Here is a 27,645-nt window from a genome sequence, read left to right as displayed (position 1 = left end):
AGATACTTAAACTCCTCCACTTGGGGAAGGACCTCCTCCCCGACCTGGAGAGAGCACTCCACCCTTTTCCGGCTGAGGACCATGGTCTCGGATTTGGAGGTGCTGATTTTCATTCCAGCCGCTTCACACTCGGCTGCGAACTGTTCCAGTGAGAGCCGAAGGTCACGGTCTGATGAGGCCAACAGAACCACATCATCTGCAAAAAGCAGAGACCTAATCCTGAGGTCACCAAACCGGACACCCTCAACGCCCTGGCTGCGCCTAGAAATTCTGTCCATAAAGGTTATGAACAGAATCGGTGATAAAGGGCAGCCCTGGCGGAGTCCAACCCTCACCGGGAACGAGTCCGACTTACTGCCGGCAATGCGGACCAAGCTCTGACACCGGTCGTACAGGGACCAAACAGCCATTATAAGGCAGTCCTGCACCCCGTACTCCCGGAGCACTCCCCACAGGACTCCCCGAGGGACGCGGTCGAATGTCTTCTCCAAGTCCACAAAGCACATGTAGACTGGTTGGGCAAACTCCCACGCACCCTCCAGGACCCTGCCGAGAGTATAGAGCTGGTCCACTGTTCCACGGCCAAGACGAAAACCACACTGCTCCTCCTGAATCCGAGGTTCGACTATCCGACGGACCCTCCTCTCCAGCACCCCCGAATAGACCTTACCAGGGAGGCTGAGGAGTGTGATTCCCCTATAGTTGGAACACACCCTCCGGTCTCCCTTCTTAAAGATGGGGACCACCACCCCGGTCTGCCAATCCAGAGGCACCGCCCCCGATGTCCACGCAATGCCGCAGATGCGTGTCAACCAAGACAGCCTCGCAACATCCAGAGCCTTGAGGAACTCCGGGCGGATCTCATCCACCCCCGGGGCCCGGCCACCGAGGAGCTTTTTAACCACCTCAGCAACCTCTGCCCCAGAGATAGGCAAGTCCACCCCCAAGTCCCCAGACTCTGCTTCCTCATTGGAAGGCGTGTCGGTGGGATTGAGGAGGTCTTCGAAGTATTCTTTCCACCGACCCACAACATCCCGAGCTGAGGTCAGCAGCGCACCATCCCCACCATAAACAGTGTTGATGCTGCACCGCTTTCCCGCCCTGAGACGCCGGATGGTGGACCAGAATCTCCTCGAAGCCGTCCGGAAGTCATTCTCCATGGCCTCGCCAAACTCCTCCCATACCCGAGTTTTTGCCTCAGTGACCGCCGAAGCCGCGTTCCGCTTAGCCTGCCGGTACTCATCAGCTGCTTCCAGAGTCCCACAGGCCAAAAAGGCCCGATAGGACTCCTTCTTCAGCTTGACGGCATCCCTCACCACCGGTGTCCACCAGCGGGTTCGGGGATTGCCGCCGCGACAAGCACCGACCACCTTATGGCCACAGCTCCGGTCAGCCGCCTCCACAATGGAGGCGCAGAACATGGCCCATTCGGACTCTATGTCCCCCGCCTCCCCCGGAACATGGGAGAAGTTCTGCCGGAGGTAGGAGTTGAAACTCCCTCTGACAGGGGATTCCGCCAGACGTTCCCAACAGACCCTCACTATACGCTTGGGCCTGCCAGGCCTGGCCGGCTTCCTCCCCCACCAGTGGAGCCAACCCACCACCAGGTAGTGATCAGTTGACAGCTCCGCCCCTCTCTTCACCCGAGTGTCCAAGACATGCGGCCGCAAGTCCGATGACACGACCACAAAGTCGATCATCGAACTGCGGCCTAGGGTGTCCTGGTGCCAAGTGCACATATGAACACCCTTATGCCTGAACATGGTGTTCATTATGGACAATCCGTGACGAGCACAGAAGTCCAACAACAGAACACCACTCGGGTTCAAATCGGGGGGGCCGTTCCTCCCAATCACGCCACTCCAGGTCTCACTGTCATTGCCCACATGGGCATTGAAGTCCCCCAGCAGAACTTGAGAGTCCCCGGGGGGAGTGCTCTCCAACACCCCTTCCAAGGACTCCAAAAAGGGTGGGTATTCTGAGCTGCCGTTTGGCGCATAAGCGCAAACAACAGTCAGGACCCGTCCCCCCATTCGAAGGCGAAGGGAGGCTATCCTCTCGTCTACTGCGGTAAACCCCAATGTACAGGCGCCCAGCCAGGGAGCAATAAGTATGCCCACCCCAGCTCGGCGCCTCTCCCCGTGAGCAACTCCAGAGTGGAAGAGGGTCCAACCCCCTTCGAGGAGACTGGTTCCAGAGCCCAAGCCGTGCATCGAGGCGAGCCCGACTATATCTAGTCAGAACCTCGCAGCCTCGCGCACCAGCTCAGGCTCCTTCCCCACCAGAGAGGTGACATTCCATGTCCCTAGAGCTAGCTTCTGCAGCCGAGGATCGGACAGCCAAGGTCCCCGCCTTTGGCCACTGCCCAGCTCACAACGCACCCGACCCCTATGGCCCCTCCTACAGGTGGTGAGCCCATTGGAGGGGGGACCCATGTGCCTCATTTGGGCTGTGCCCGACCAGGCCCCATGGGTGTAGGCCTGGCCACCAGGAGCTCGCCATCGAGCCCCACCCCCAGGTCTGGCTCCAGGAGGGGGCCCCATTGACCCGCGTCCGGGCAAGCGAAATCATGGATCCAATATTTTATTCATCATTGGGGGTCTTGTGGGCCGCACTTCGTCTGGTTCCTCACCCAGGACCTGTTTGCCTTGGGTGACCCTACCAGGGGCATAAAGCCCCGGGCAACTTAGCTCCTGGGATCACTGGAACACGCAAACCCCTCCACCACGATAAGGTGTCGGCTCCCGTAGAGGTCATACCTTAATTGAAAACAATGGAATTTTCATGAATTCACAGAAGTGTGCTTGCTCTGCAGCTATAAAACACCCTAAATGTCATCTTATCTTCATTTAAAACTGTTAACACCTCTTCTAAAGAGACCCAAGTAAATAGTTCAAGTCATAAACAGAGAAACACAACTGTCTGAACCACTACAACATGCCTTGAGGATTTTTTAGTTTTATGAGGCTTTTCTAATATTATTGCTTTTATTAGTACGAACATAAGAAATTTACAAACAAGAGGAGGCCATTCGGCCCATCAAGCTCATTTGGGGAGAACTTAACTAATAGCTCAGAGTTGTTAAAATCTTATCTAGCTCTGATCTAAAGGAACCCAGGGTTTTAGCTTGCGCTACACTAGCAGGAAGACTATTCCATACTCTAACTACACGCTGTGTAAAGAAGTGCTTCCTCAAATTCGTTTTAAAATGTTCTCCTGCTAATTTCCACTTATGGCCACGAGTTCTAGTATTTAGACTAATATTGAAATAGCCATTTGGCTGAACAGCATCCAGAACTGTTAGGATTAGGGCTGCATGATATATCGTTTTAGCATCGTCATAATGTACGCAAGTGCATAAGAACATAAGAAATTTACAAACGAGAGGGGGCCATTCGGCCCATCAATAGTCACATCGCAGAACGTGCAATGTTAAGTAACGCAAATTAAATTAAGCGGATTGGACAACGCTTTTGGTGTTTTTGCTAAACTAACAAATGTCACGCTGTTCTTATTCTTAAACAATCCATGAAAATCTGTCTTATAATTTAGGTTAATTTAAAGGTTTTTGGATACAAGGCCGACATGCAGCTTTGCACTGGCAGCGAAATATGCATGTCGATCACAGAACGATCCACCAATCGCAAACATTCTCGATCCCAGCGCTAACCATTTAACCCAGTGCTATTTTGTCAGTCGTGTTAACTCCCATATGCGATAAGCTTCCTTAGTTTAATACTCATGGTCTGTTTAGTACTGATTAAGTAATCATTACCCTTATATTTGGGCAAAATCAGCTCAATCTTTCTATGATTTTATGATTTAAAACCTGATGGGGCGCTTCTATTTTAACCGGCGCAGCGTTTGTAGTCTTTTCGGTTGTGGTTTAGCACTAGAGCCGAAGCTTCCGACGCCAATGAATGTCAAACACCTTTAACCGCGAAGCGTAGTTCGGCGTGTGCAGCCCTTTGTCTGCGCTAATGTTCCATTAGCAACGCCGCCCCTCCCTACACGCAGAACATGCGCTGTGTGTAGGGCCCCACGATCCAAGGGGGGCCCCATTTTCCGCAAGGGGACGGATGCGCAAAGGATGTGCATCGCTGCCAAGTGGCGCACGTAGAGCACCAAGTCAGCCCAAGGCAGGAGAGGAAAAAAAAAAAAAGAGATGAGTAATCTGACACCGCACACGTTGCCGCAATGATTGACAGAATGCAGCATCGGACCAATCAGCGGTCAAATGCGCTGACAGGCAGTTGGATCCGTGCAGGTGGAGAGATGGCCTCCAAACGGCGATATGAATTGGGAGCAAGCAAAAGAAAGAAAAAGTCAAAACCAGAGGAGGCTCATTTGATGTGTTTCTACTAAAAAGGTTGCAAACCTAAATGGCATTTCGTGATACAGTCATTTTGTAATGGGGGGGCTCAAAATAAAATTCTGCTTCGGGCCCCAATTTGGCCATTAGTGTTAATAGCAGCAGCGAAGCTAAAACCCGCAACCAAAAAGCCATAATGTTCCTAACAGAGTGGCTGATCCGTCCTGAAATCATACAGTTGAAAAGTTTTCAAACACAGTATGTATTATATAACACGTTGGATAAATAGACGTAGTTTATTGGCGATTTCATATTCGTGGAAGTTTCCGCTTTTTAACAACTATTAAATAATGTTATCTGTTATATAAATCAACTCAGGTGAAACAAAAAATGTACGTTTCCAGCATCTGGCATGATACTCATGCTGTCAGACCTGCGCAGGAAATCTTACGGCAAATCTATATTATTACATTATAAACCTAAAATTAGCTACATCAAAGGCGTATTTACACGGTTAAATACAAAAGCAGACTATTTACAAGGTAAGAACTGTTATATATGTGTGCAGACATCTCAAATTGCAATGTTGATACAACTGGCAAGAGTGGGACATGAAAACATCAACATACACACCAAGGTCTTTCTCATAATCAGCTACCTTTATTTCAGTGGAACCCATAAAATATCTGTACTTTATGTTTCTGCTCCCTGCATGGATTACCTTACATTTATCTACGTTAAATTTCATCTGTAATGTATCAGCCCAGTTGCTAATTAAATTAAGATCCTGTTGTAGCTTCTGTGCTGCTAGATCAGTATCTACTATACCACCCACCTTGGTGTCATCTGCAAATTTAACCAGTTTACTGTATGTATTGGTGTCAATATCATTAATGTAAATTAGGAATAGTGGTCCTAAAATTGAACCCTGCGGTACCCCACTATGAACGCAGGCCCACTGTGACATTGTGCCTCTAATAACTACTCGCTGCTTCCTGTCTGTTAACCAGTTTTCAATCCAAGCTGCTACAGTTCCTAAAATCCCTGCTGCTTTGATCTTAAGCAGGAGCCGTTTGTGGGGGACAACATCAAAGGCCTTCTGGAAATCTAAGTAGATAACTTTGTAGGCCTTTTATGATGAATTTCTCTTGTAGCTTCCTCAAGGAACTCAAGTAGATTAGTTTTTTTTTTTTTTAAACTTTATTTATAACAGATTTTCAAAAAATTTTCTGAAAATACAAAATAAACCAGAATCCACAAACAGTATATGTATATATAAATAATAATAAAAAAAAACCCACAACAACAACATTTACTGGAACAAGCACCAGATACAGTAAAAAAATACACACCTAAGTAAAAGCTACAGACAAACAAAATATTAAACCTGGAGTGGAATAAACAAATACCATACATTTCAATCAAGTAGATTAGTTAAACGGGATCTGCCTCTCCTAAATACATGTTGGCTATCCCTCAGAATGTTATTTGTATCCAGGTAATCTACCATTTTCGCTTGAATTATAGCTTCCATTAGTTTTCCAGTTATGTAAGTTAAACTAATAATTATTTGCTGGATTACTTCTATCCCCTTTTCCGGATATGGGCGTTATATTAGCATGCTTCCAATCAGAAGGTATCACACCAGCAGATAAGGATTTCTGGAATAGTAAAGTTAAAGGTTGGATAATAATATCCCTCATCTCTTTTAAAACTATAATACAGTACTTATATCTATCAGAACATGTGATTGGAGCAGGAGCGAAAGCATTTCGGCCGAAGCGGGATATTTGAAAAAAGACTTAAGCGACACCTGCACTGATATCTTGAAATACCGGTCTGTGAGCGACGAACGGAAATTATCATCGCTCCGCTCCCAAACTCAGCATATCTATATTTTTCGGACACTGTATTTTGCCAGAATTGCAAAAAATCATTGCAAGGATTCGTTGTTTGCCGTTTACAAAGTTATCTGTGGTAGTATTAAGTTGTATACCTGATTTTGCCGTTATAATATGTTCTCAATTGTTTTTATATCTACTTATTACAAACTTTATCTTGTTCAAATCAACATGTATTATTTTTGTATAATTAAATTTGCCATAGTCTTTAATTCTGCAAAATAGATTACCAAATGAGGTTGTTTAGCAAATGCATAAAAGCGTTACCCGAATGCCAAACAAATACATTGCATTTTCCAACAAATACACTTTTGCAAAATTGAGAAAGGATAATATTTATTAACGTATCGATTGAAAATAAAAGTTTAGGCCTACCTAGAATCTCAGTTCGAGAAAGACGCTGGGGAGCTTTCGCTGGCGGCCACGTCAAACAACAGCGCTTGGCAACATTGTTGCGTTGCTGTAAAAACAAAGGTATCAGAATGAAATCTTCATGACGAATTGGAGTAGTAACTCAAAATTATTATTTATAATAATCATAGTCTAATAAGCATGTAATAAAATTACCCGAACCGGCTCCGACTTCTATACTAAATATCCTGTTGACGCACAACCGGAAGTCGAATTACATCCGGATTACGAATATCCGCGGTAAAATAAGCAGCCGTCTTAGTTGCGATGTATTTTAGAGACCTTCTTATTTGACTTACTACAATGTTTATCTTGTTAAAATAAGGAAATAGGTTTTGCACAAGCAATTTTATTCGATATAAATGACCATTTACACGTATATATTAGAGGTAATATTTCACACACAGTATTGGCAAAATTCAAGTAGGCCTACTTGTGGCTTTTAATTTTAGAAAATACACTAATATTTTGTGTTTAGTGGTTTATATTTTGAAAACAAAAAAATAACTGGTTAAGCGTATTAACCAATTTCAGCAGAACCCAGGGTCATGTTAGTCTCTGAGCTGCTGTTGACGGTCTGTGGCGCCATCTAGTGGTCAAAATGGTTTTGTGGTTTCTTTAAGAATTACCCTGCAATCAATTGATGTGGAGTATCTTGATTTTACTGTAAAATTTAATAAAGATAATAATTAAAAAATGACCAATGACTTGTGATCGGATCACCCAGGACGCATGTTAATACCAGGTGTGAACAGGGCCATTGACTTGCAGTAAGATTTGTAGCATGTGCCTGACAGTTTAAAAGTGCGAGTGTAACTCCAGATGCGTGAGTTGACCAGAGGAGGTAAGGAGCATGCACTGATTGGGGATGGAGTGGTGGCTCTGAGGCTAGTGCTCTGTCCCAGCAACTGGAAGGTTGCTGGTTTGAATCCCGAGAGTGAGCCTACTCCATTAGGCCCTTGAGCAAGGCCATTAACCCGCAATTGCTTCATCCTGGATATGATGTTAATCTACATCCAGCCCAATAAGCAGGCCCTCCAACTTACTGGGAATAACTTGGGGGGTTGGTGGCAGGATTAGTACTCCAGCCACTGGGGAAAAAAGCCTCATACTGGTCCATTCGGACTGGTGTGGTGCTGAGGTATCACCCGCCACAAGGCTGCACTCAGGTCCTCCCCCCCGTCATGTGGTGGGTGTGATAACACACTGTAATCAGTGTATACTTCATAGCTATGTGTGACTTGGCAACCCTGTAATATTACAATTCACAGCGCTTTAGATGGTACTATTGTGATGTTTAAATGTGCTATACAAATTACATTGAAAACTTGGTCAGAAGGTCCAACTTCCCAGTTGTGAAGTCAGAATTACAAGTATGTCATATTCAAGTGCGAAATGGTGAATGCATTTTTTTCTCACCTGTCGATAACGGAGCACCGCGCAGGGTAGGGTGTCTGCAGAAATCCTGATGTGAAAGTTAAGACTTAAAACCTTTTCAATGCCAATTCAAGCCAAATCTATATATAATAGATGGTATGATGTTTGTACCTTGGGGAGCAGAGCTGTACCAGGGCTGTACCCCTTACTCTGACAGTGTAGAGGGCAGCACTAAAGGGGAGAGAGACAAATACCTGGGCTCAGATACAGATTCAGCAGGTATAATAGTATATATAATAGATTTATGGTGTTATAGACAGTGTGCTGTTTGTACCTTGGGGAGCAGAGCTGTACCAGGGCTGTACCCCTTACTCTGACAGTGTAGGGGGCAGCACTAAAGGGGAGAGAGGCAAATACCTGGGCTCAGATACAGATTCAGCGGGTATAATAGTATATATAATAGATTTATGGTGTTATAGATGGTATGCTGTTTGTACCTTGGGGAGCAGAGCTGTACCAGGGCTGTACCCCTTACTCTGACACTGTAGGGGGCAGCACTAAAGGGGAGAGAGACAAATACCTGGGCTCAGATACAGATTCAGCAGGTATAATAGTATATATAATAGATTTATGGTGTTATAGATGGTATGCTGTTTGTACCTTGGGGAGCAAAGCTGTACCAGGGCTGTACCCCTTACTCTGACAGTGTAGAGGGCAGCACTAAAGGGGAGAGAGACAAATACCTGGGCTCAGATACAGATTCAGCAGGTATAATAGTATATATAATAGATTTATGGTGTTATAGATGGTATGCTGTTTGTACCTTGGGGAGCAGAGCTGTACCAGGGCTGTACCCCTTACTCTGACACTGTAGAGGGCAGCACTAAAGGGGAGAGAGACAAATACCTGGGCTCAGATACAGATTCAGCGGGTATAATAGTATATATAATAGATTTATGGTGTTATAGACAGTGTGCTGTTTGTACCTTGAGGAGCAGAGCTGTACCAGGGCTGTACCCCTTACTCTGACACTGTAGGGGGCAGCACTAAAGGGGAGAGAGGCAAATACCTGGGCTCAGATACAGATTCAGCAGGTATAATAGTATATATTATAGATTTATGGTGTTATAGATGGTATGCTGTTTGTACCTTGGGGAGCAGAGCTGTACCAGGGCTGTACCCCTTACTCTGACACTGTAGGGGGCAGCACTAAAGGGGAGAGAGACAAATACCTGGGCTCAGATACAGATTCAGCGGGTATAATAGTATATATAATAGATTTATGGTATTATAGATGGTGTGCTGTTTGTACCTTGGGGAGCAGAGCTGTACCAGGGCTGTACCCCTTACTCTGACACTGTAGGGGGCAGCACTAAAGGGGAGAGAGACAAATACCTGGGCTCAGATACAGATTCAGCGGGTATAATAGTATATATAATAGATTTATGGTATTATAGATGGTGTGCTGTTTGTACCTTGGGGAGCAGAGCTGTACCAGGGCTGTACCCCTTACTCTGACACTGTAGGGGGCAGCACTAAAGGGGAGAGAGACAAACACCTGGGCTCAGATACAGATTCAGCGGGTATAATAGTATATATAATAGATTTATGGTGTTATAGATGGTGTGCTGTTTGTACCTTGGGGAGCAGAGCTGTACCAGGGCTGTACCCCTTACTCTGACAGTGTAGAGGGCAGCACTAAAGGGGAGAGAGACAAATACCTGGGCTCAGATACAGATTCAGCGGGTATAATAGTATATATAATAGATTTATGGTGTTATAGATGGTATGATGTTTGTACTTTGGGGAGCAGAGCTGTACCAGGGCTGTACCCCTTACTCTGACACTGTAGGGGGCAGCACTAAAAGGGAGAGAGACAAATACCTGGGCTCAGATACAGATTCAGCGGGTATAATAGTATATATAATAGATTTATGGTGTTATAGATGGTATGATGTTTGTACTTTGGGGAGCAGAGCTGTACCAGGGCTGTACCCCTTACTCTGACACTGTAGGGGGCAGCACTAAAAGGGAGAGAGACAAATACCTGGGCTCAGATACAGATTCAGCGGGTATAATAGTATATATAATAGATTTATGGTGTTATAGATGGTATGATGTTTGTACTTTGGGGAGCAGAGCTGTACCAGGGCTGTACCCCTTACTCTGACACTGTAGGGGGCAGCACTAAAAGGGAGAGAGACAAATACCTGGGCTCAGATACAGATTCAGCGGGTATAATAGTATATATAATAGATTTATGGTGTTATAGATGGTATGCTGTTTGTACCTTGGGGAGCAGAGCTGTACCAGGGCTGTACCCCTTACTCTGACACTGTAGGGGGCAGCACTAAAGGGGAGAGAGACAAATACCTGGGCTCAGATACAGATTCAGCGGGTATAATAGTATATATAATAGATTTATGGTATTATAGATGGTGTGCTGTTTGTACCTTGGGGAGCAGAGCTGTACCAGGGCTGTACCCCTTACTCTGACACTGTAGGGGGCAGCACTAAAGGGGAGAGAGACAAATACCTGGGCTCAGATACAGATTCAGCGGGTATAATAGTATATATAATAGATTTATGGTATTATAGATGGTGTGCTGTTTGTACCTTGGGGAGCAGAGCTGTACCAGGGCTGTACCCCTTACTCTGACACTGTAGGGGGCAGCACTAAAGGGGAGAGAGACAAACACCTGGGCTCAGATACAGATTCAGCGGGTATAATAGTATATATAATAGATTTATGGTGTTATAGATGGTGTGCTGTTTGTACCTTGGGGAGCAGAGCTGTACCAGGGCTGTACCCCTTACTCTGACAGTGTAGAGGGCAGCACTAAAGGGGAGAGAGACAAATACCTGGGCTCAGATACAGATTCAGCGGGTATAATAGTATATATAATAGATTTATGGTGTTATAGATGGTATGATGTTTGTACTTTGGGGAGCAGAGCTGTACCAGGGCTGTACCCCTTACTCTGACACTGTAGGGGGCAGCACTAAAAGGGAGAGAGACAAATACCTGGGCTCAGATACAGATTCAGCGGGTATAATAGTATATATAATAGATTTATGGTGTTATAGATGGTGTGCTGTTTGTACCTTGGGGAGCAAAGCTGTACCAGGGCTGTACCCCTTACTCTGACAGTGTAGAGGGCAGCACTAAAGGGGAGAGAGACAAATACCTGGGCTCAGATACAGATTCAGCAGGTATAATAGTATATATAATAGATTTATGGTGTTATAGATGGTGTGCTGTTTGTACCTTGGGGAGCAGAGCTGTACCAGAGCTGTACCCCTTACTCTGACAGTGTAGAGGGCAGCACTAAAGGGGAGAGAGACAAACACCTGGGCTCAGATACAGATTCAGCAGGTATAATAGTATATATAATAGATTTATGGTGTTATAGATGGTGTGCTGTTTGTACCTTGGGGAGCAGAGCTGTACCAGAGCTGTACCCCTTACTCTGACAGTGTAGAGGGCAGCACTAAAGGGGAGAGAGACAAACACCTGGGCTCAGATACAGATTCAGCGGGTATAATAGTATATATAATAGATTTATGGTGTTATAGATGGTGTGCTGTTTGTACCTTGGGGAGCAAAGCTGTACCAGGGCTGTACCCCTTACTCTGACACTGTAGGGGGCAGCACTAAAGGGGAGAGAGACAAACACCTGGGCTCAGATACAGATTCAGCGGGTATAATAGTATACTGTATAACTAATAGCTCTTTTAGTTCATTTTCAATGGCCAACAAACCCACTACTGGTTCCCACTCTTAAGAGGGTGGAGTACCTAAAGTAATTAACCAGAGTGAGGCTTACCAGGAGGGGTCCACGCTAGGAGCACTATACTACACGAACACACCAGACTGCATGCTAATTACGCAGGGTTATGAGGAGTTTAAATCAATGCTGTAAAGAAAGTCCAATACCACTGCAGCCAACAAAAGCAGGCAGGCTTGTTGGCAACGTATTGCAGACGGAGAAAATGCATACATACATTTTCATGGTCATAAAACGTGGTCTAAAATATCTCACGTCCGAGTATTAGACTATGAAGTGTTTTCTGAAAAGAATTGAAATACTATTGCTAACATATAGGCTAACAGATGCGACACAATTCAGAAGTCACCTATTATATGCTGCTAAGTAATGTAATGCTCCCTGAAGTTCCATTACTGTAATGTTACTCATAATGTAAACCTAATGTTAACAATAACTGATCCGATTCCAAATGCAATAGTAGTGGAAAGCGTATGTGGCAGCAAGTAAAGATGAAATATAAAAATATCATGTCAAGTGGTAGGGCTATGTATTTATATTTCTACTCATTATGAAAGATTTGTTGTGTCTAGCCTCCACTTAATAGCGTGTTTCTATGTTTTACAGCTAATAAGAAAAAGGTGTCTGTTCATATGACACTTAATAGAAGGTGAGCCACTGTTTAACAAACAATTAAATGATTTACAACAGGACAAAACAGAAGCATATGTGTAGTGAGAAAAAGACTAGGAACCTGTCACCACGGTTAAGTTAGCCTCATATTCCATATTCAGTTTTCTGGCTTTAATAACTTTACTGAAGGTGGGCATTTTTAATGACAGAATTGTGATGTCCAGTACACAGACATCGATGCACACCGATTATTTTTGAGCTTAAAACCTTTTTGTGATTTGTGCCAAATTGTGTTAATAGCTAATATAATAGGTCCTGTCAGCTGTAATGACATGGTGGTTTAGTATTTTGGGCTCATGGCAACTGTTGCACACCCCTTTGTTTCCCATATTACTTTACATACAAATTTTAATTAATTTTTTAATGCTCGATTGTATCCGTATAATGTGCAATGGGACAATACATGAATGGGTTAATAACTTTAAAACTAGACAAGACAGTCACATCTCGTGAAGTGTGCTTTGATCAGTGGACAACAGGGAACAATGCACACCCCTTGGGTTTTCAGAATAACTTTCTCTCTAACAGTTATTAATTAATACATTGTATGCATATTATATGCAATTGCTCCATTTCATACATATTAACAGAGCCCCTCACGATTCGCGCGCCAATGTCGTACGGATCATCCAGGCAAGCTGGCATTGTCTTCGGAGAAACTGTAGTTGGAGGGGCGGTGCTCATATAGGGCTGACTTACGCAGAAACCTCGACTTAACCAAGAACAAAAACTGCTCGGAGCAGTTTTGAGACTTAGCGTAAATTGCCATGGCAGCATGCCTCAAGTAAAACCTACCCACCTTTCGTAGTACAGGTTAATCGCGAAGTTATACCACATGTCATCAAGTTACTTGCAAAGTTACCCCGATAAGCCAGTTACCCCGCTTCGTAGTACAGGCCACAGGCCTGGGACTCCCCTGTTGTGAAACTCAGCGTTGTGTCTTCTAGGGATGCAACGGTACTCTGTAAAATACCGGACCGTTCGGTACGCGCTGCACGGTCCGGTACGCCCTTGTGTACCGCGGTATTTCATTTTTGCACTTCCTTTTGAAAATGGCGATTAATGCTTATCAGGCTCCAGTTAAACAGTAAGCGTCAATGAGCGAAAGCCCTCCACCGTGAGTTAATGTCCAATCACTGTTGTGGCTCCATCCACTCGCCCTCTCACACTGACGTAACTGGAGCTGAGCTCGCAGCTCGGTACGCAGACGCAGAAAAAAAGAAAAACAAACAAGTATGGCCAGCACTAGCGGAACAGTTGAGAGGCAGAAGTTTGAAGAAGCACCGGCTTCGTACAAATGTCCAGTATGGATTTTTTTCGGGTTCGCTGTAGAATACAACGACCAGGGAGTCAAAACAGTTAATAGAAATGTCACTGTTTGTAAACATTGCCTAACACGTGTCCCATACGCTAATGGAAACAGGAGCAATATGGCTAAGCATCTCAAGAGTAGTCATGCTGATATAACGGTTCCTGAACGGAGGACAGACGAAAAGGTAACTGCAGGTAAACAAGTGTCTATCGAAAAAGCTTTTCAACAGACATACCCTGCTACATCCGATAAACATAAGAAAATAACCCGTGCAGTGGGAACGTTCATTGCTAAAGCTTTGCAACCCTTTTCTGTTGTCGAAGATGCGGGGTTTTGACACTTAATTAAAACGCTTGACCCACGTTATGTTGTGCCCTGCCGTACACATTTCAGCGACGTTATAATTCCCGAGCTCTATGACAAAGCGCGCAAAGCCATCGAAAACGATTTGGCTCAAGCACAGAGCCTCGAGTGGAATATAGAGTGTTTAGAGCACTTTAAGAGGCACTTTAACATTTTTAAAGTGTTTTTGTTTACATTTTGTAAGTTTGAATTTTATACATGTATAGATATTTTATACATAAATAAGAGGCAGTTTATTATTTGTTTTCTTGTGTTATTTGTAGTGTTGTATTTAAACCGAACCGAAACCGTGGCCCAAATACCGAGGTACATACCGTACCGTGGGATACCTGCACCGTTGCACCCCTAGTGTCTTCGTATGTTGATGAGATCACGTGGCCCCAGCATGGTGAGAGAGGTGCTGACCCAGGTGAGGCACAGCAGCAAAAACTGCGGTGACAGTCTGACTTCAGGTGTTCTGACCCAGCAGGCAGTACAATATGATGGGAAAGGTAGGTGATGGTGAAACATTCTGCAGGTGAATATGACTTAAACAACAAAATAAAACTAAAGACTTGCTTGTAGGCCTAAATCTTAAAAGAAAGAAGTTTTTACTTTAAAAAAAATAGCAAAGCAAATAACAAACACACCCTGGACTGTATTAAAGATCCTTCCTCACTTTCCATTAAGAATAAGAACGAGCTGGCAATTACTCTCCCTTCATATTCAGAAGAGAGTTTGCTTTTACGCACAAAGTTTCCAATAATTACTTTTCAATGTTGGCTCCATCAAACGTGGGCAAATACATTTAAGCAAAATCTTTTAAATGAACCAAATAAACATCCACCATTCATTACCAAACATGCTTCAACATATAAATGTACAGACGGCTCAGTTTTATTCCCCTAAAAGTCGGACGAGCCAGGAGACATTTTAGCTTCTGAAACACACGCAAAAGAAAGTTTGTTTCATGTGCAGCAGCTTACAAACGCAAGCAGGTTAGCAATAAAAGCCCTGCTGTGGTCTGGAAGCATGATGAGCCCAGAAAATATGAAAAACGGCTAAATGATATGAAATTAAAAAGCAAAATGATCTTATTCACCATTCTAAGTTGTTAAATCAGATTTTACCGATGAAAAGAAGTTAGAAACAATGTTGTTAGAAACAAACATTCATCTCAAACTGTACCTGCTGCAAACGTTTTTTCCCATTGTGAATTTTTATACCAGTGCACCAATGCGAATCGGTCAGTCTTACCATCCCTAGTGTGGACTGACAGGGATTTAAAAAGGTTGTGGTACAAACTGGCTTGAAAAGAGTTAAGAACAGAGAATATTAGCTGGGAGGTTTGAAGCGGCGAATAGTTTTGCGTACTTACATAATTATTAGTCAAGCAATTCTAAGACAAGGGAGGGATCATTCTTCTTCAGGGAGTCAAAAAAAGCTTTTTCAGCTCATCACTGTTCAACACCTCATACAGCCTCCTCATCCTCTCCTGGCTGGTACTGGCAGCACGTATGTTACTGTACTTTTCCCTGCTGATATGCTCATGGAGGTCGTCCAGTATGGGGTCAATCAGTGACACTTTTTGGATGATGGCTTTCCTGTGTTGGTCTACAAACGCCACACCTGAATGACAAGAGGCCACTGGAGAACGACCTGAAATAAACAGTTTATACAACAAAGCCGTTATTCATTTAAAAGGAATCAGTTTGTTAATATGCCAAGATGAAGGATTGGGACAAGTTGTAGTATGGAGCTGTCACTGTGAATTTCAAAACAGGAACAAATTGTTTGTAAATGATACAATTATCTTGTAATTAGCATTGACAATATGCCTATTGATAAATTAAACGTCTCAAAAGTAAATCATTCACCCTAAATAGATTCATAGGTGATGATTAGTATTCATTATGGAAAGGCTTCTGTAGCCCCACCTGTCATGATCCGCTCGTCTGCTCCTCCTGTGTGCCACGTCCCCTCATTGACCCCGTGTGGATTCCCCGTGTTCAACAGCTCTTTCTGATTGTTGTCATTAGTCCAGGGTATTTAGTCTGCATTTCCGTTCGTTTCCCGAGTCCGGTCATTGTACCGTTGTGTGAAACCATAATTATAGTAACATAATTATCATTACTATAACTGGGACTCCTGGCAGTCAGATTTATTAGGGTTAGGGTTAGCAAACTTGTGCTAATGCTAACTGGGACTCCTGGCAGTCAGATTTATTAGGGCCAGCTGATGGGTTCCACAAGTCCCGACGTGATCTGAGCCACAGATACAGATAAATCGTCTGACAACAAGCCAGTGAAGTCAAACAGCCTGCGGGGCCAGACGCCCCATCTGGGCACAGGATCCCAAAACAGAACATAGGCTTTTATTTCCTGACTTTGACTCACTATTGGGAAAATAGTGATAAATCAGCCTTCCCTCTGAGAGTTACCCCAAAACACGTCATTTTAGTGCACTGTCTTTCACACGCTGTTCTGTTAACCATGTCCCCAATGGGGAAGCCAGACTTTCCCAGAATGGCAGCTCCTCACTGTAACATGCATTAAGAGACTGAATAGTGCCCCTTTTCCAGGTAGATCTTTCTAGATGGTGGATTACATCATTTTTGACATCATTTGTCGTGTTTCCCTGAAGGTACCATCAGTCTACCAAAGAAAGAGATCAGTCTTCCAAAACAAAGACCTGAGTGCCTGTCCTCTCCTCCCTCCCTGCGGAATACTAATGGTAGCTGCTTCTTGGCAACCGAGGTTGTACCATGAGCACATATATGGGGGTGGCTTGGTGTTTTTTCTCAGAAGGCTTAGCTTATGCTGGAGAGCATCCTGCCTGGATGCCAGCCGCTGCGATGGTCCCTGCCTTCTTCTGGGCTCTCCTGCTGTCTGTGGCTCGTTCTGCGCAGTCGCAGGAGATAAGCATTCCTCTGCCGGGTCGGGGGTCAGGGGTCAGGGGTCCACAAGGCCCTCCCTGCACTCCGGCTTCCCTTTCAGATGAGCTCTTAATTAAACAGCCTTGTGTGAGATTTAAATAAACAACATTCATTAATTTTGATTGACAAGCAGCAGACACTGTTTGAGAGCAGGATCACTGGTCCATGTAATGTGTACATTTGAGGCTCGGCATTGATTAAGAAAAAGATCAAATGGATCTCAGGAGGAAATTCTTTTGAAAGCAGCACAGACAAACATGCATGTAGTGCATCAGCTGTAAATAACAAACAGAAACTTGCTTCATGCCACACCCAGCAAACACCCAAAGTACACAAATAGGAAGCTGAAAAACAGAACAATAATCATAGCATCATAAATTAGTGATGGAAAATAAAATAGTGATGTGCAATGAAAAAACAGAGAGCCTTGGATTTTTGATGAAAAATGGATGTTCCAAAGGTATAGGACTAAACTGAAAAAAAGGTTAAAAATAGCAAAATTGAAAACAAAAAGGATAACGTAAATGTAATGTAGTTCGTGCAAATGTGATTCTGTCCTGAAGCAATTAAAGATATTTGTTGCAAAATCAGCATTTCAAACCTTTCATATTGCTCTTTATTTGCTATCATTTTCTACAATGAAAGTCGACTTTAAAAGCTAGGTTTGCTCAGAAGGTGGCGCTGTTGCCACTCAAGTCCATTCAAGTCAAGTCGAGTGGAATTTACTGTCGTGCCAGCTACATGCAAGTATACGGTGGTAAGAGACATCGTTTCCCCAGGACCACGGTGCAGCCTAAGACACATGGAGGCTGTATGTTCACAATTACAGGGGTAAATTGCAGATTAAGTACACGAATGCAAACATGGGGGTTGGTCACGGACCACACATAGTGCACATGCCACGATAGGAGGGCAGACATACAGTATATACATGAATAGGGTGAATGGAATGATGTATGTGGACTTTCATGGAATATAAACTTTACTTAAAACCCCTGTTCTGGCAAGCTGCACTGTAGATCGTCCATCTTTCCAGCATCCCTCACCATAACCGTATCAGTACCCAGTCCGCCCAGTACACCCACCAGCATCCTGAAATATCAGGCGAAACATCAACACAAGCAGATGGCTTCCATATTAATGAAATGGGAGCAGTAACAGCTGTGGTCAGCAGAGGGCGCTCAGCTCAGAGCAGCGAGCTTCATGGGAGGAGGGCAGAGTGTGTGTCCCTGTGCCTGAGAGTGTGTATGTGAATGTGTGTGTGTGTCCCTGTGCCTGAGAGTGTGTATCTGAATGTGTCACTGTGCCTGACAGTGGTGTATGTGAATGTGTGTGTGTGTGTGTGTGTGTGTGTACGGATTTGTATTCACCGCGTTGTGAGGGACAAATATCCCAGCAAAGTGTCAAAACCTGTTACTTTTTAGCTTGTGGGAACATTTCTCAGCTCTACACAATGTAATCTTCAATTTTATAAAAATCTGTGAATGCAATCAAACAATGAAATTACCCAAAAGTCTTGTATTTTGTTTGGTTTCTTATGGTTCAGGTTAGAGCTGGGTAAAAGATACTGTTATCTTAGTTAGGATTAGGGATATGCCCAGAGAAATGACAGGACAGTTTACATGCGTGTTACATGTGTCACAGTAACTGGACACAACTGTGATAATTTGTATGCTTTTGTGTCACCAGAGGGATAAATATTCCTGTTTGCATGTGTGTCGCTGTCTGTAAGTATATCACAGATGTGAGAGAAATGCTTGTGCATATAGGCTGTAAACCCTCATGCTCATGCATTTTAGTCTCTGTAAGTGTTACGTTCCGGCTGCTGTCAGACGCAGCATAAACGCACTCAGACCCAGGATGGCTCGATTGTCAGGGGTCATTTATTAACAAAGAGCACAAACAGGAGAGAACATAACAGAAAAGGACAATGAAACACTGATGCAGAGCCGAAGCCGCCGTGGTGGCTGCCACAGGATCGATTCCTCTCCCCTTAGCCGGGAACCCACCTTATACACCCACCCCCAGGGGAACAGGTGCATCACATCTAAATTAGACAGGGGGGAGAGAAACAAACAAGCGGCCAGCAGAGGCAGCAGCACAGAATGTGGCGCTCGTCACTAGAGGGAGTGAGAATCCACCTTTCCATTGTTTTCAGGGGTATATCTGTATTGCTGCAATGCCACTGTGAGTGTATTGGGGGTCACATTGTAGCTGACAGTCTCAATTCTAAATTGTGTGGAGTGAAAAAGGAACTTAACAAGTCATACCTGTCAGGCACAAACAAACAGGTAAGTTGGTACTATAACATGTATATAGTTAATATACAGCGAGCATTAATACAATCAATACATGAACATACACACACACACACATCAGGATTCCTAATGAAACAGAATGTATGTTTTTTTCTGGTAATTGGTAATTATTGCATCATTGCTGATCAGGTGATTTTTTTGCTCACAAAATTTGATCACAAAATTCTAGTTGTAATATTAACGTAATTTATTAAGATTTTATGTTATTTATGTTTACTAAGTTATCATATGTTTAATATGATTATATTATTTATCTTTACTCAGTTACCTCAGGACCGTTGTAGGTTCTGAGTTAATAAAATGTCTGCTGCCCCCTGCTAGCCAAAGCATCACCGCTGCGATATCAGGCTGCTGTGCTCAGTCACCAGAGAGCGCGTATTAAGTGTGTTACTCGGTTACGCTCTGAGCAGCGCTGAACTGGGACATTGATAGGATAGAATAGAACATAAGAAATTTACAAACGAGAGGAGGCCATTCGGCCCATCAAGCTCGTTTGGGGAGAACTTAACTAATAGCTCAGAGTTGTTAAAATCTTATCTAGCTCTGATTTAAAGGAACCTATGGTTTTAGCTTCTGCTACACTAGCAGGAAGACTATTCCATACTCTGACTACACGCTGTGTAAAGAAGTGCTTCCTCAAATTTGTTTTAAAATGTTCTCCCGCTAATTTCCACTTATGGCCACGAGTTCTGGTATTTAGACTAATATTGAAATAGTCATTTGGCTGAACAGCATCCAGACCCGTTAGAATCTTATAGACCTGAATCATATCCCCCCTTAGTCTCCTTTGCTCAAGGCTGAACAGATTCAGTTCCGCTAACCTCTCCTCATAAGACATTCCTCTAAGACCAGGAATCATTCTCATAGCTCTTCGTTGCACCTTTTCTAAGGCAGCAATGACCTTCTTGAGGTATGGTGACCAAACCTGCACACAGTATTCTAGGTGGGGTCTTACCAAGGAATTATATAAGTGTAACATCACCTCCCTTGACTTAAACTCCACACATCTAGAGATATAACCCAACATTCTGTTGGCCTTTTTTATTGCTTCCCCACACTGGCGAGAGTGGGACATGGAAGCATCAACATACATGCCGAGATCTTTCTCATAATCAGCTACCTTTATTTCAGTGGAACCCATAAAATATCTGTACTTTATATTTCTGCTCCCTGCATGGATTACCTTACATTTATCTGTGTTAAATTTCATCTGCCAAGTATCAGCCCATTCGCTAATTAAATCCAGATCCCGTTGAAGCCTCTCTGCTGCTAGATCAGTATCTGCTACACCGCCCACCTTGGTGTCGTCTGCAAATTTAACCAGTTTACTGTATGTATTTGTGTCAATATCATTCATGTAAATTAGGAACAATAGTGGTCCTAAAATTGAACCCTGCGGTACCCCACTATGAACAGAGGCCCACTGTGACATTGTGCCTCTAATAACTACTCGCTGCTTCCTGTCAGTTAGCCAGTTTTCGATCCAAGCTGCTACAGTTCCTAAAATCCCTGCAGCTTTAAGCTTTAGCAAGAGCCGTTTGTGGGGGCCTTCTGGAAATCTAGGAAGCCTTTATTGTCAGTGTACAGGTAGGAAATACAATATATAGACAGAAATATATAAAATATTCCTATAGAGGGGAGGGGAAATGCTCCCCCTAGTCATCAGGCTTACATTTCATTACATTTTATTTTATTCAGAATCAGAATTCACTCTATTGGTACAACTGCATGTACTATGATTTTGTTTTGCCAGTTTTGGTGCATCATTCACAGACAACACAGAACATAAGTCAGAGAAAAACAGAAATTTTGCATGGGTTTGGCAAGCTGAACAAACATTCATTTATTTTTGTCTGACATACGTCACACTTCAGACAGAGTAAAAATGGTTATACTGGTTAAAAAAGCAGAGATTTTACCTTTTTGCCACGGAGAAGCAGCGGCATGTGACACTCTGATGAGGTAAAAATGATTCCTCCAGCACACAGTGAGCTATCCCAGCATGCACAGGGACACGGAGGAGTTTTTATGAACCTGAAACCCTGGATAGAGGGGCTCAGTGAATGAGAAGGTGAATCTGTACAGGGGGGTCAGTCCATCAGAGGAGACTCTGTAGAAGGACAGAGCACCAGCCCCCCAGTCCAGATACACTCCTACTCTGCGGGAGCCTGAGGGCTCTTTGGGTATGTCAATGTATTTATTATTGTGCCAGACAGAGTAACTGTCAGGATTACAGTACAGACTCCATGACTTGTCATTGACTCCAAGCTGACAGTCCCTCCCTCCTTTCCTCCCGATCCCTTTATAAGTCACTCCTATCCAGGCTCCATATCTTCCATCCCACTCAGCCTCCCAGTAACAGCGGTCAGTCAGACTCTCTCTGCACAGAACTTGGGGCCGGCGGTCAAATCTCTCTGGATGATCAGGATATGGCTGCTCCTCCCACACATGTGTCACCTTCCTGTTCCCCCCTGACAGAGACAGCTCTCTGTTTGCTGTGTTGGGGTCCAGCGTCAGCTGGCAGGAGTCTAGGCAGAAGGAAGAGCGATTAATCCCATCACGAAGCCTAGCATCTTCATCATTATCAGCGCTGAGACACGCTGGGGATCGAACTGCACTTTAGCCTGCGCTCTATTATTCTGTACGATACATAAAATATAAAACAGCACAGCGTCACCATAACGAAGCAGGAATTCAAGTATGTGAAATAGCTCAGGAAATGTCGGACGCCGGCGGGAAGACGCGCTGAAATGCTGCGCGTGTTAAACTAATATGCTTAATTACAGGTAAATAAAATTACAAACAAAATTCATTAAACATATTAACCATAAAATTATACCACTAAAAGTGAGTTTGTCTTTCCGCCTCAATATGAACTTCTTTCAAACCACTTTGGACACACACCTCTCTCCAGCAGCGTGCGGACGCTGACGCATCTAGGCTGGTTCCCCGCAAATCGCAACACTTCATCGGTCAAGCTGTGTACTGTGCACATGCGCATGTGTCCTATTTAAGTATTATTATTAGTAAATTCTTATTCTGATATTCCCTGCACACGTACCACAGCAGTGATGTCTATTTATGTCTCCCTACGTTTTACAAATTCAGATAAGTGAATATACAGTTCACAGGGTTGCCAACTTTAATCAACTGGCTGGCGTGAGTCTGCACACACATGCATACGCATTTATAAGTATGTAACAGGTTTATTGGGGTGGCAGTATGGTGACGTTTTGTTAGGGGATAAAAAGCTCATGTAAATGTGAAAGACCAGGAGGCAGCGGGAGAGAGAAAGAGATGCTCCCCTAGCAGTAGAAAATTAAACACAATAAAACAGACTCCACCTCATACAGGGAGAGAGAAGCGTGTGTGTAAACAGACTCACAGTGTAAGAATTCTGCTCTGGTCCTGGGCACTAATACCGGTAGGTTGGTGTCTTTGGTAACTAGAAGGAGACAGAGAGAAACAGGGATGTGAGTAAAAGGAATTTACTTGTGGGAGATGGACTTCACTCACTGTGGAGATAACAGCAGTAGGGTATTATCATTATGAGGGACAATAACAGGCATTTTAACAAACTGCAAATCATGGTAAGTTACACATAGTACAGATTTTTGGTTCCTATAATGTAGAAGAAACATGTTTCATGTGATCTGGGTTTTGCAGCCAGTAGAATGTGAAGCTCTTTCACCAGTTATCACAGAGATTTAACCTTATTGAAAACAAACTGACTTGGTCACACAAATGTGAGGCTGACTGTACTGCATACTCTCTCTGCATGGTCTACATCAGGGGTGGCCAGTCTTACCCGCAAAGGGCCAACGTCTATGCAGGTCTTTAGGATAACCTTTAGGTCAGCTGTTCAACCCCAGGCGTGAGGACTCTTCAGCCAATCAGTCCTCTAATTAGTAATCCGGCAAAAGCCCACAGACAGCAGCCCTTTCTGGATAAGATTGACCACCCCTGGTCTATAGTAACATGATCAGATTAGAAAATGTATTAACCTGCATGATGGATCTTTGCCATTTTCTTTCTGCAAACATTCTCCAGTTGATCTTTCAGTTCAGAAACCACCTTCCTGAAATTCCCAAAATCAGATCTTGGACTGACAGAGATTCTGGGTCCAAATCCAGCTTCACGGGTGACAGGAAGACCCTGGCGCCTCTACAGACACACAGTTTGATTAAACAGATTCATCAATACAAATGTGTATTGCAATCTATTTATCAGGACCTTTAACATCTGACAAATGACAGACTAGCTGAAATACAAATGACAATATGCATCTGTTATGATCTGGCTCAAAACCGTAACAAAAAGGAAAAAAAAGAAAATCCAAGAGAAGACACTGGACCCAAGCTTACCAGATAATTAAAGAATTTAAAAAGAATAAAAGAAAAAGAATGCTACACAACATATATAACGCATGGTTGTCAGTAGTGTCAGTAAGGCAGGCATGCAATGTTCATGTAGTGTAGAATAAATACAGAAAATGAACCCCAAACGAGCTTGATGGGCCGAATGGCCTCCTCTCGTTTGTAAATTTCTTATGTTCTTATGTTCTTATGAAAATGAAATACAAAAATAAAACCATAACAAAAGCCAAACAAATGGCAACATGCAACAGGCGCCTGAGCACGAGCCCCATTTTCCCCAAAGCCTGGCCATTTTAAAAGGGAACAAATCAGCTACAGCCTTAACAAGCATCGGGTGTAACTGGCTCAGAGTCATGACAATGAAAATTGCCAACACTTGATGACCAATCCACAACCCACACTCAAGGTCGTCACAGCATCCATTTGAATATTCTGGTTTTCTTATTGCCACAGTAGCTGTTCTGTTACCTGGAGGAAATGGATGTGATCCTCTGTGTGTGAAAGCTGCTCCAGCTCAGAGTGTCTCCTCTTTAGTTCATCGATCTCCTGCTTCAGTCTCTCCATGTCTCCTTCAGCCTGACTCACTGCAGCCTTCTCCTGATCTCTGATCAGCTTTGTCACCTCAGAGCGTCTTCTCCCAATGGAACAGATCATCTCAGTGAAGATCCTCTCGCTGTCCTCCACTGCTGACTGTGCTGATCTCTGTTGGTGACACAGGGAGCAGAGGACAGTAAATTACAATTGGCCCCTTTTGAGACTCCAGAGAGCCTCATCGTACAATAGAGATGTGAGCTGACAGGAGGTATATAAACAGCACAGGGCTGGGGTTTGGAGCGTCACGGTGCTGGATGCCTCAGGTACTGAAACCCAGCCAGCACTGACTGGAAATGATCACTGTAAATCTGTATTATATTCAAAGTGATATTTTAAAAGATGTATTTATTTATTTATTTATTTTTCATATCCTTTGTAACCAGTTGCACAGTCAAAAGAGTGGTTCAGGATACATGTCACTGCATGTTGTAACTGTATGACTGTGCATGTGACAATTAAAGAATCGTGAATCGCTCATTAAGCTCATACACTGTCAGCTGCAGGGATTTGGCAGAGACTGGTGGCTGTGGGGCAGGTTGGTTTCCACCATTAGGTCTCAGTTTAATAGGTGACTTTCTTGGTGTTTATATGCACAACTTTGTGAAAAGTTGCATTTTTCTCAAATGGGCCTTTTATGGTATTTTTTAAATAAACAAGCTACTTCTGCTGCAGCACTTGGTTAAACTCTGTTATCTAGCAACTTCATCCCATTCAACCTCTGACCCAGAATAACCCACAGCAGCATTAATTTGATTAATCCCCACAAGTCTGTAAATCTGCAATATGTTGAATCTGAAAGATTCAATATGATCACAAGCCAGCTGTTATCTTCTCTTCAGGTCCATACTCACTGTGATAGAGGCCACAGCCTCTCTCAGCTCCTGCAGCTCCTTCTTTCTCATCTGAATTCTCTGCCGAAATTCCCTCAGTGTTTTACCCATTTGTTTCTACAGATAGGAAACAAGATGACAAAACAAGTTTGTTTCATTAGCTGAGATCACATTCATTAATCATCCTGTCCAGGGTGGAGCCCAGCCTTGGGCCCTATGCTGCCTGGGAAAGGCTCCAGGCACTCCCCCTGAGCCTGACCTGGGTTACTGGTTAGGAGATGGATGGATGGATGGATGGAAATCATAATAGGTAGGATACAATGACCATGTGAACACGTGACCATGGTCATACGAAGCTTCGTTCTGCACTCAAGCACGTGACTGCTTTGGAAATTGAACATGAGGCGCAAATCTCATTAGCGGTTTCAAACGTGTTATAGAGCACATATATCAGCACAGACACACTGCAGCATAAGTTTTGGAGCTATGGAACCAGAAAGGAAAGAGGTCGTTCTGAAGTTTGGCTGCACTTCAAACTTGTATCAACAAATAAGGTTCGCCGGTTGGTAAATTGGAATATATATGTGTGTGTGTGTGTGTGTGTGTGTAACAGTATTGATGCTGTTATTTGTGGATTGGCCTGGTCCAGGTGGAATGTTTGCAGTGCAGTCATCAGCTAACCTATAGTAAGAACACCTCAACAATGTTGAGACATTTCTGTGCTAAGCATGAAAATGTCCAGAATGTTCTATCCACCAGTCAGTCTACAAGAAGTCCATCCATCACCATAACCGCTTAATTCCAACTGGGGTCACGGGGGGGGGGGGACCAGAGCCTATCGCAGTCACCAGCCCAGGGCAGTCACCCACCCACACACACAGCCAGCCACACTCACAGGGCCAATTTAGACTCAGCATTCAACCTGCCCTGCAAGCTTTTCAACCATGGGAGGAAACCAGAGCCCCCAGTGGAAACCTACTCGAACAAGGGGAGAGCATGTCAACTGCACAAAGAAACAACCCAGGACCAAACCCAAGACCTTCCAGCTGTGAGGCAGCAGTGCTAACCACTGCACCACTGCACAAGACAAAATCCAGTCATTTAAAATTAACTTTATATTTATATGAGTACTTCTGGCCTGACCTGTATCTCCGCCCTTCCTGCAGCAGCTGAGACTGTATCATGGCCTCTGTGTTCATCCATCAAACAGGGATAACAGATACACTGCTGGTCGGTACGGCAGTAGACCTCCAGGGGTTTGTCATGGTGGGAACAGACCTTGTCCTGCAGACGTCCAGTGGCAACAGTCAGCTTGTGCTTCTTAAAAGCTGGAGACTCACAGTGAGGCTGGAGGTGAGTTTCACAGTAAGAGGCCAGACACACCAGGCAGGACCTGACAGCTTTGTGTTTTCTCCCAGTACAGACGTCACACTCCACATCTCCAGGTCCAGCATAATGGTCAGCAGGAGTAGTTGTCTGTAATCCAGTCTTCTTCAGTTTCTCCACCATTTCAGCCAGTATGGTGTTTCTGCCCAGAACAGGTCTGGGTATGAAGGTCTGTCTGCACTGGGGGCAGCTGTAAACTCCAAGATAATCCTCCAGATTCCAGCAGCTCTTAATGCAGCTCATGCAGTAACTGTGTCCACAGGGAATAGTCACTGGATCCTTCAGTAGATCCAGACAGATTGGGCAGCTGAACTGGTTCTGATCCACTGCGACATTTTTTTTCTGCCATTTTACCACGAGCTCTGAAAGGATTCAGTTTCGTTTTCTCTCACAGTCGTCTGTGTGTGAGAGTGGGAGGAACTTCCTGCTTCTCAGGCTGCAGTAGGTGTGGTTCTGGACTGAGGCCAGACTGAGAAGAGCAGACTGGGCAAACAGTGGAGCTGGAGTTTATAACTAAAACAGTACAGTATGCAAACTATACACACAACAGTTATTTATTTAGCTTTTATGAGAATATCTGTTACTGACATTGTTTTTTTTTTGTAAAAAAAAAAAAAAGCTGTAATCCAACTCTTTGATTTTGTACAGTAGATAGAAATTAGGTAGAAAGTTTTAAGGGCAGTTATACTGAGAATGAATTTCTGTGTCTGTTTAGAAACGTGTTTGTGATCATGTGGTTTCAGGTGAAACATGCAGGTATGTGCAATTATAGACAGACTGTGTCAGGATTAGACAGAACAAGCTTTGACTAGTGCTGTCAGATTTGTTTCTTACATTAGTCTATATATAATATTCATGAAAATAAAGGGCGTAGCACATAAATGCCATATTTAATTCTCTCAGTGTGTTTGTGCTGGGAGTGTATTTGCATTAGGAAGGAGAGTCAGGTGACCAGGTTCAGAGTGATAATTTTTCGCACACAAAATTTTTCTGGAATATAATAATGGAAATTTATCCTAGAAATTCATTGAACACTATTAAGTAAAAGTCTTACATTTAAGCCAAAAGTTTCCGCCATCCTCAGGAACAGA

General features: G+C 43.8%; 2 protein-coding genes across 11 annotated transcripts in view; both read right to left on the bottom strand.

Annotated features, from left to right (window-relative positions):
* The window catches only part of LOC111846294 (protein NLRC3-like), a 303,153-nt gene that overhangs the window by 22,887 nt on the left and 252,621 nt on the right, over positions 1–27,645 (bottom strand). For 9 of the 10 annotated variants that reach the window (XM_072710940.1, XM_072710944.1, XM_072710946.1 and 6 more), the window contains exons 1-2: positions 6,781–6,829; positions 6,589–6,673 (exon numbers count right to left, since the gene is read on the bottom strand). The exons of the other annotated variant lie outside the window; for it this stretch is intronic. The gene's annotated coding sequence lies outside the window, so the exon portion shown is untranslated. Of the gene's footprint in view, positions 1–6,588; positions 6,674–6,780; positions 6,830–27,645 lie in introns of those variants that run through there. 10 annotated transcript variants of the gene reach the window in all.
* Positions 18,916–27,145, bottom strand: LOC140588797 (tripartite motif-containing protein 16-like). The gene is made up of 6 exons (XM_072710975.1): positions 26,312–27,145; positions 25,190–25,285; positions 24,213–24,446; positions 23,373–23,532; positions 22,754–22,813; positions 18,916–21,896 (listed from the first exon to the last, which is right to left on the bottom strand). The coding sequence occupies exons 1-6, from the start codon at positions 26,795–26,797 to the stop codon at positions 21,361–21,363; spliced, it is 1,572 nt and encodes a 523-aa protein (XP_072567076.1). The 5' UTR covers positions 26,798–27,145; the 3' UTR covers positions 18,916–21,360.

Source organism: Paramormyrops kingsleyae, chromosome 4 (genome assembly GCF_048594095.1).
Source record: "Paramormyrops kingsleyae isolate MSU_618 chromosome 4, PKINGS_0.4, whole genome shotgun sequence".
NCBI classification, from domain to species: domain Eukaryota; kingdom Metazoa; phylum Chordata; class Actinopteri; order Osteoglossiformes; family Mormyridae; genus Paramormyrops; species Paramormyrops kingsleyae.
Note: the sequence above shows the minus strand (reverse complement) of the source record. Positions and strands in the feature narration are given on the sequence as shown.

Bases quoted from the DNA above. Each gene is read 5' to 3' on its own strand.
- LOC140588797 (XM_072710975.1), bottom strand. From the start codon at position 26,797: ATGAGCTGCATTAAGAGCTGCTGGAATCTGGAGGATTATCTTGGAGTT. The intron at 23,533-24,212 runs GTAACAGAACAG...GTGTGTCTGTAG, and splicing joins ATCACATCCATTTCCTCCAG to AGGCGCCAGGGTCTTCCTGT. The intron at 21,897-22,753 runs GTGAGTCTGTTT...CCTTCTGCCTAG, and splicing joins CAGAGCAGAATTCTTACACT to ACTCCTGCCAGCTGACGCTG.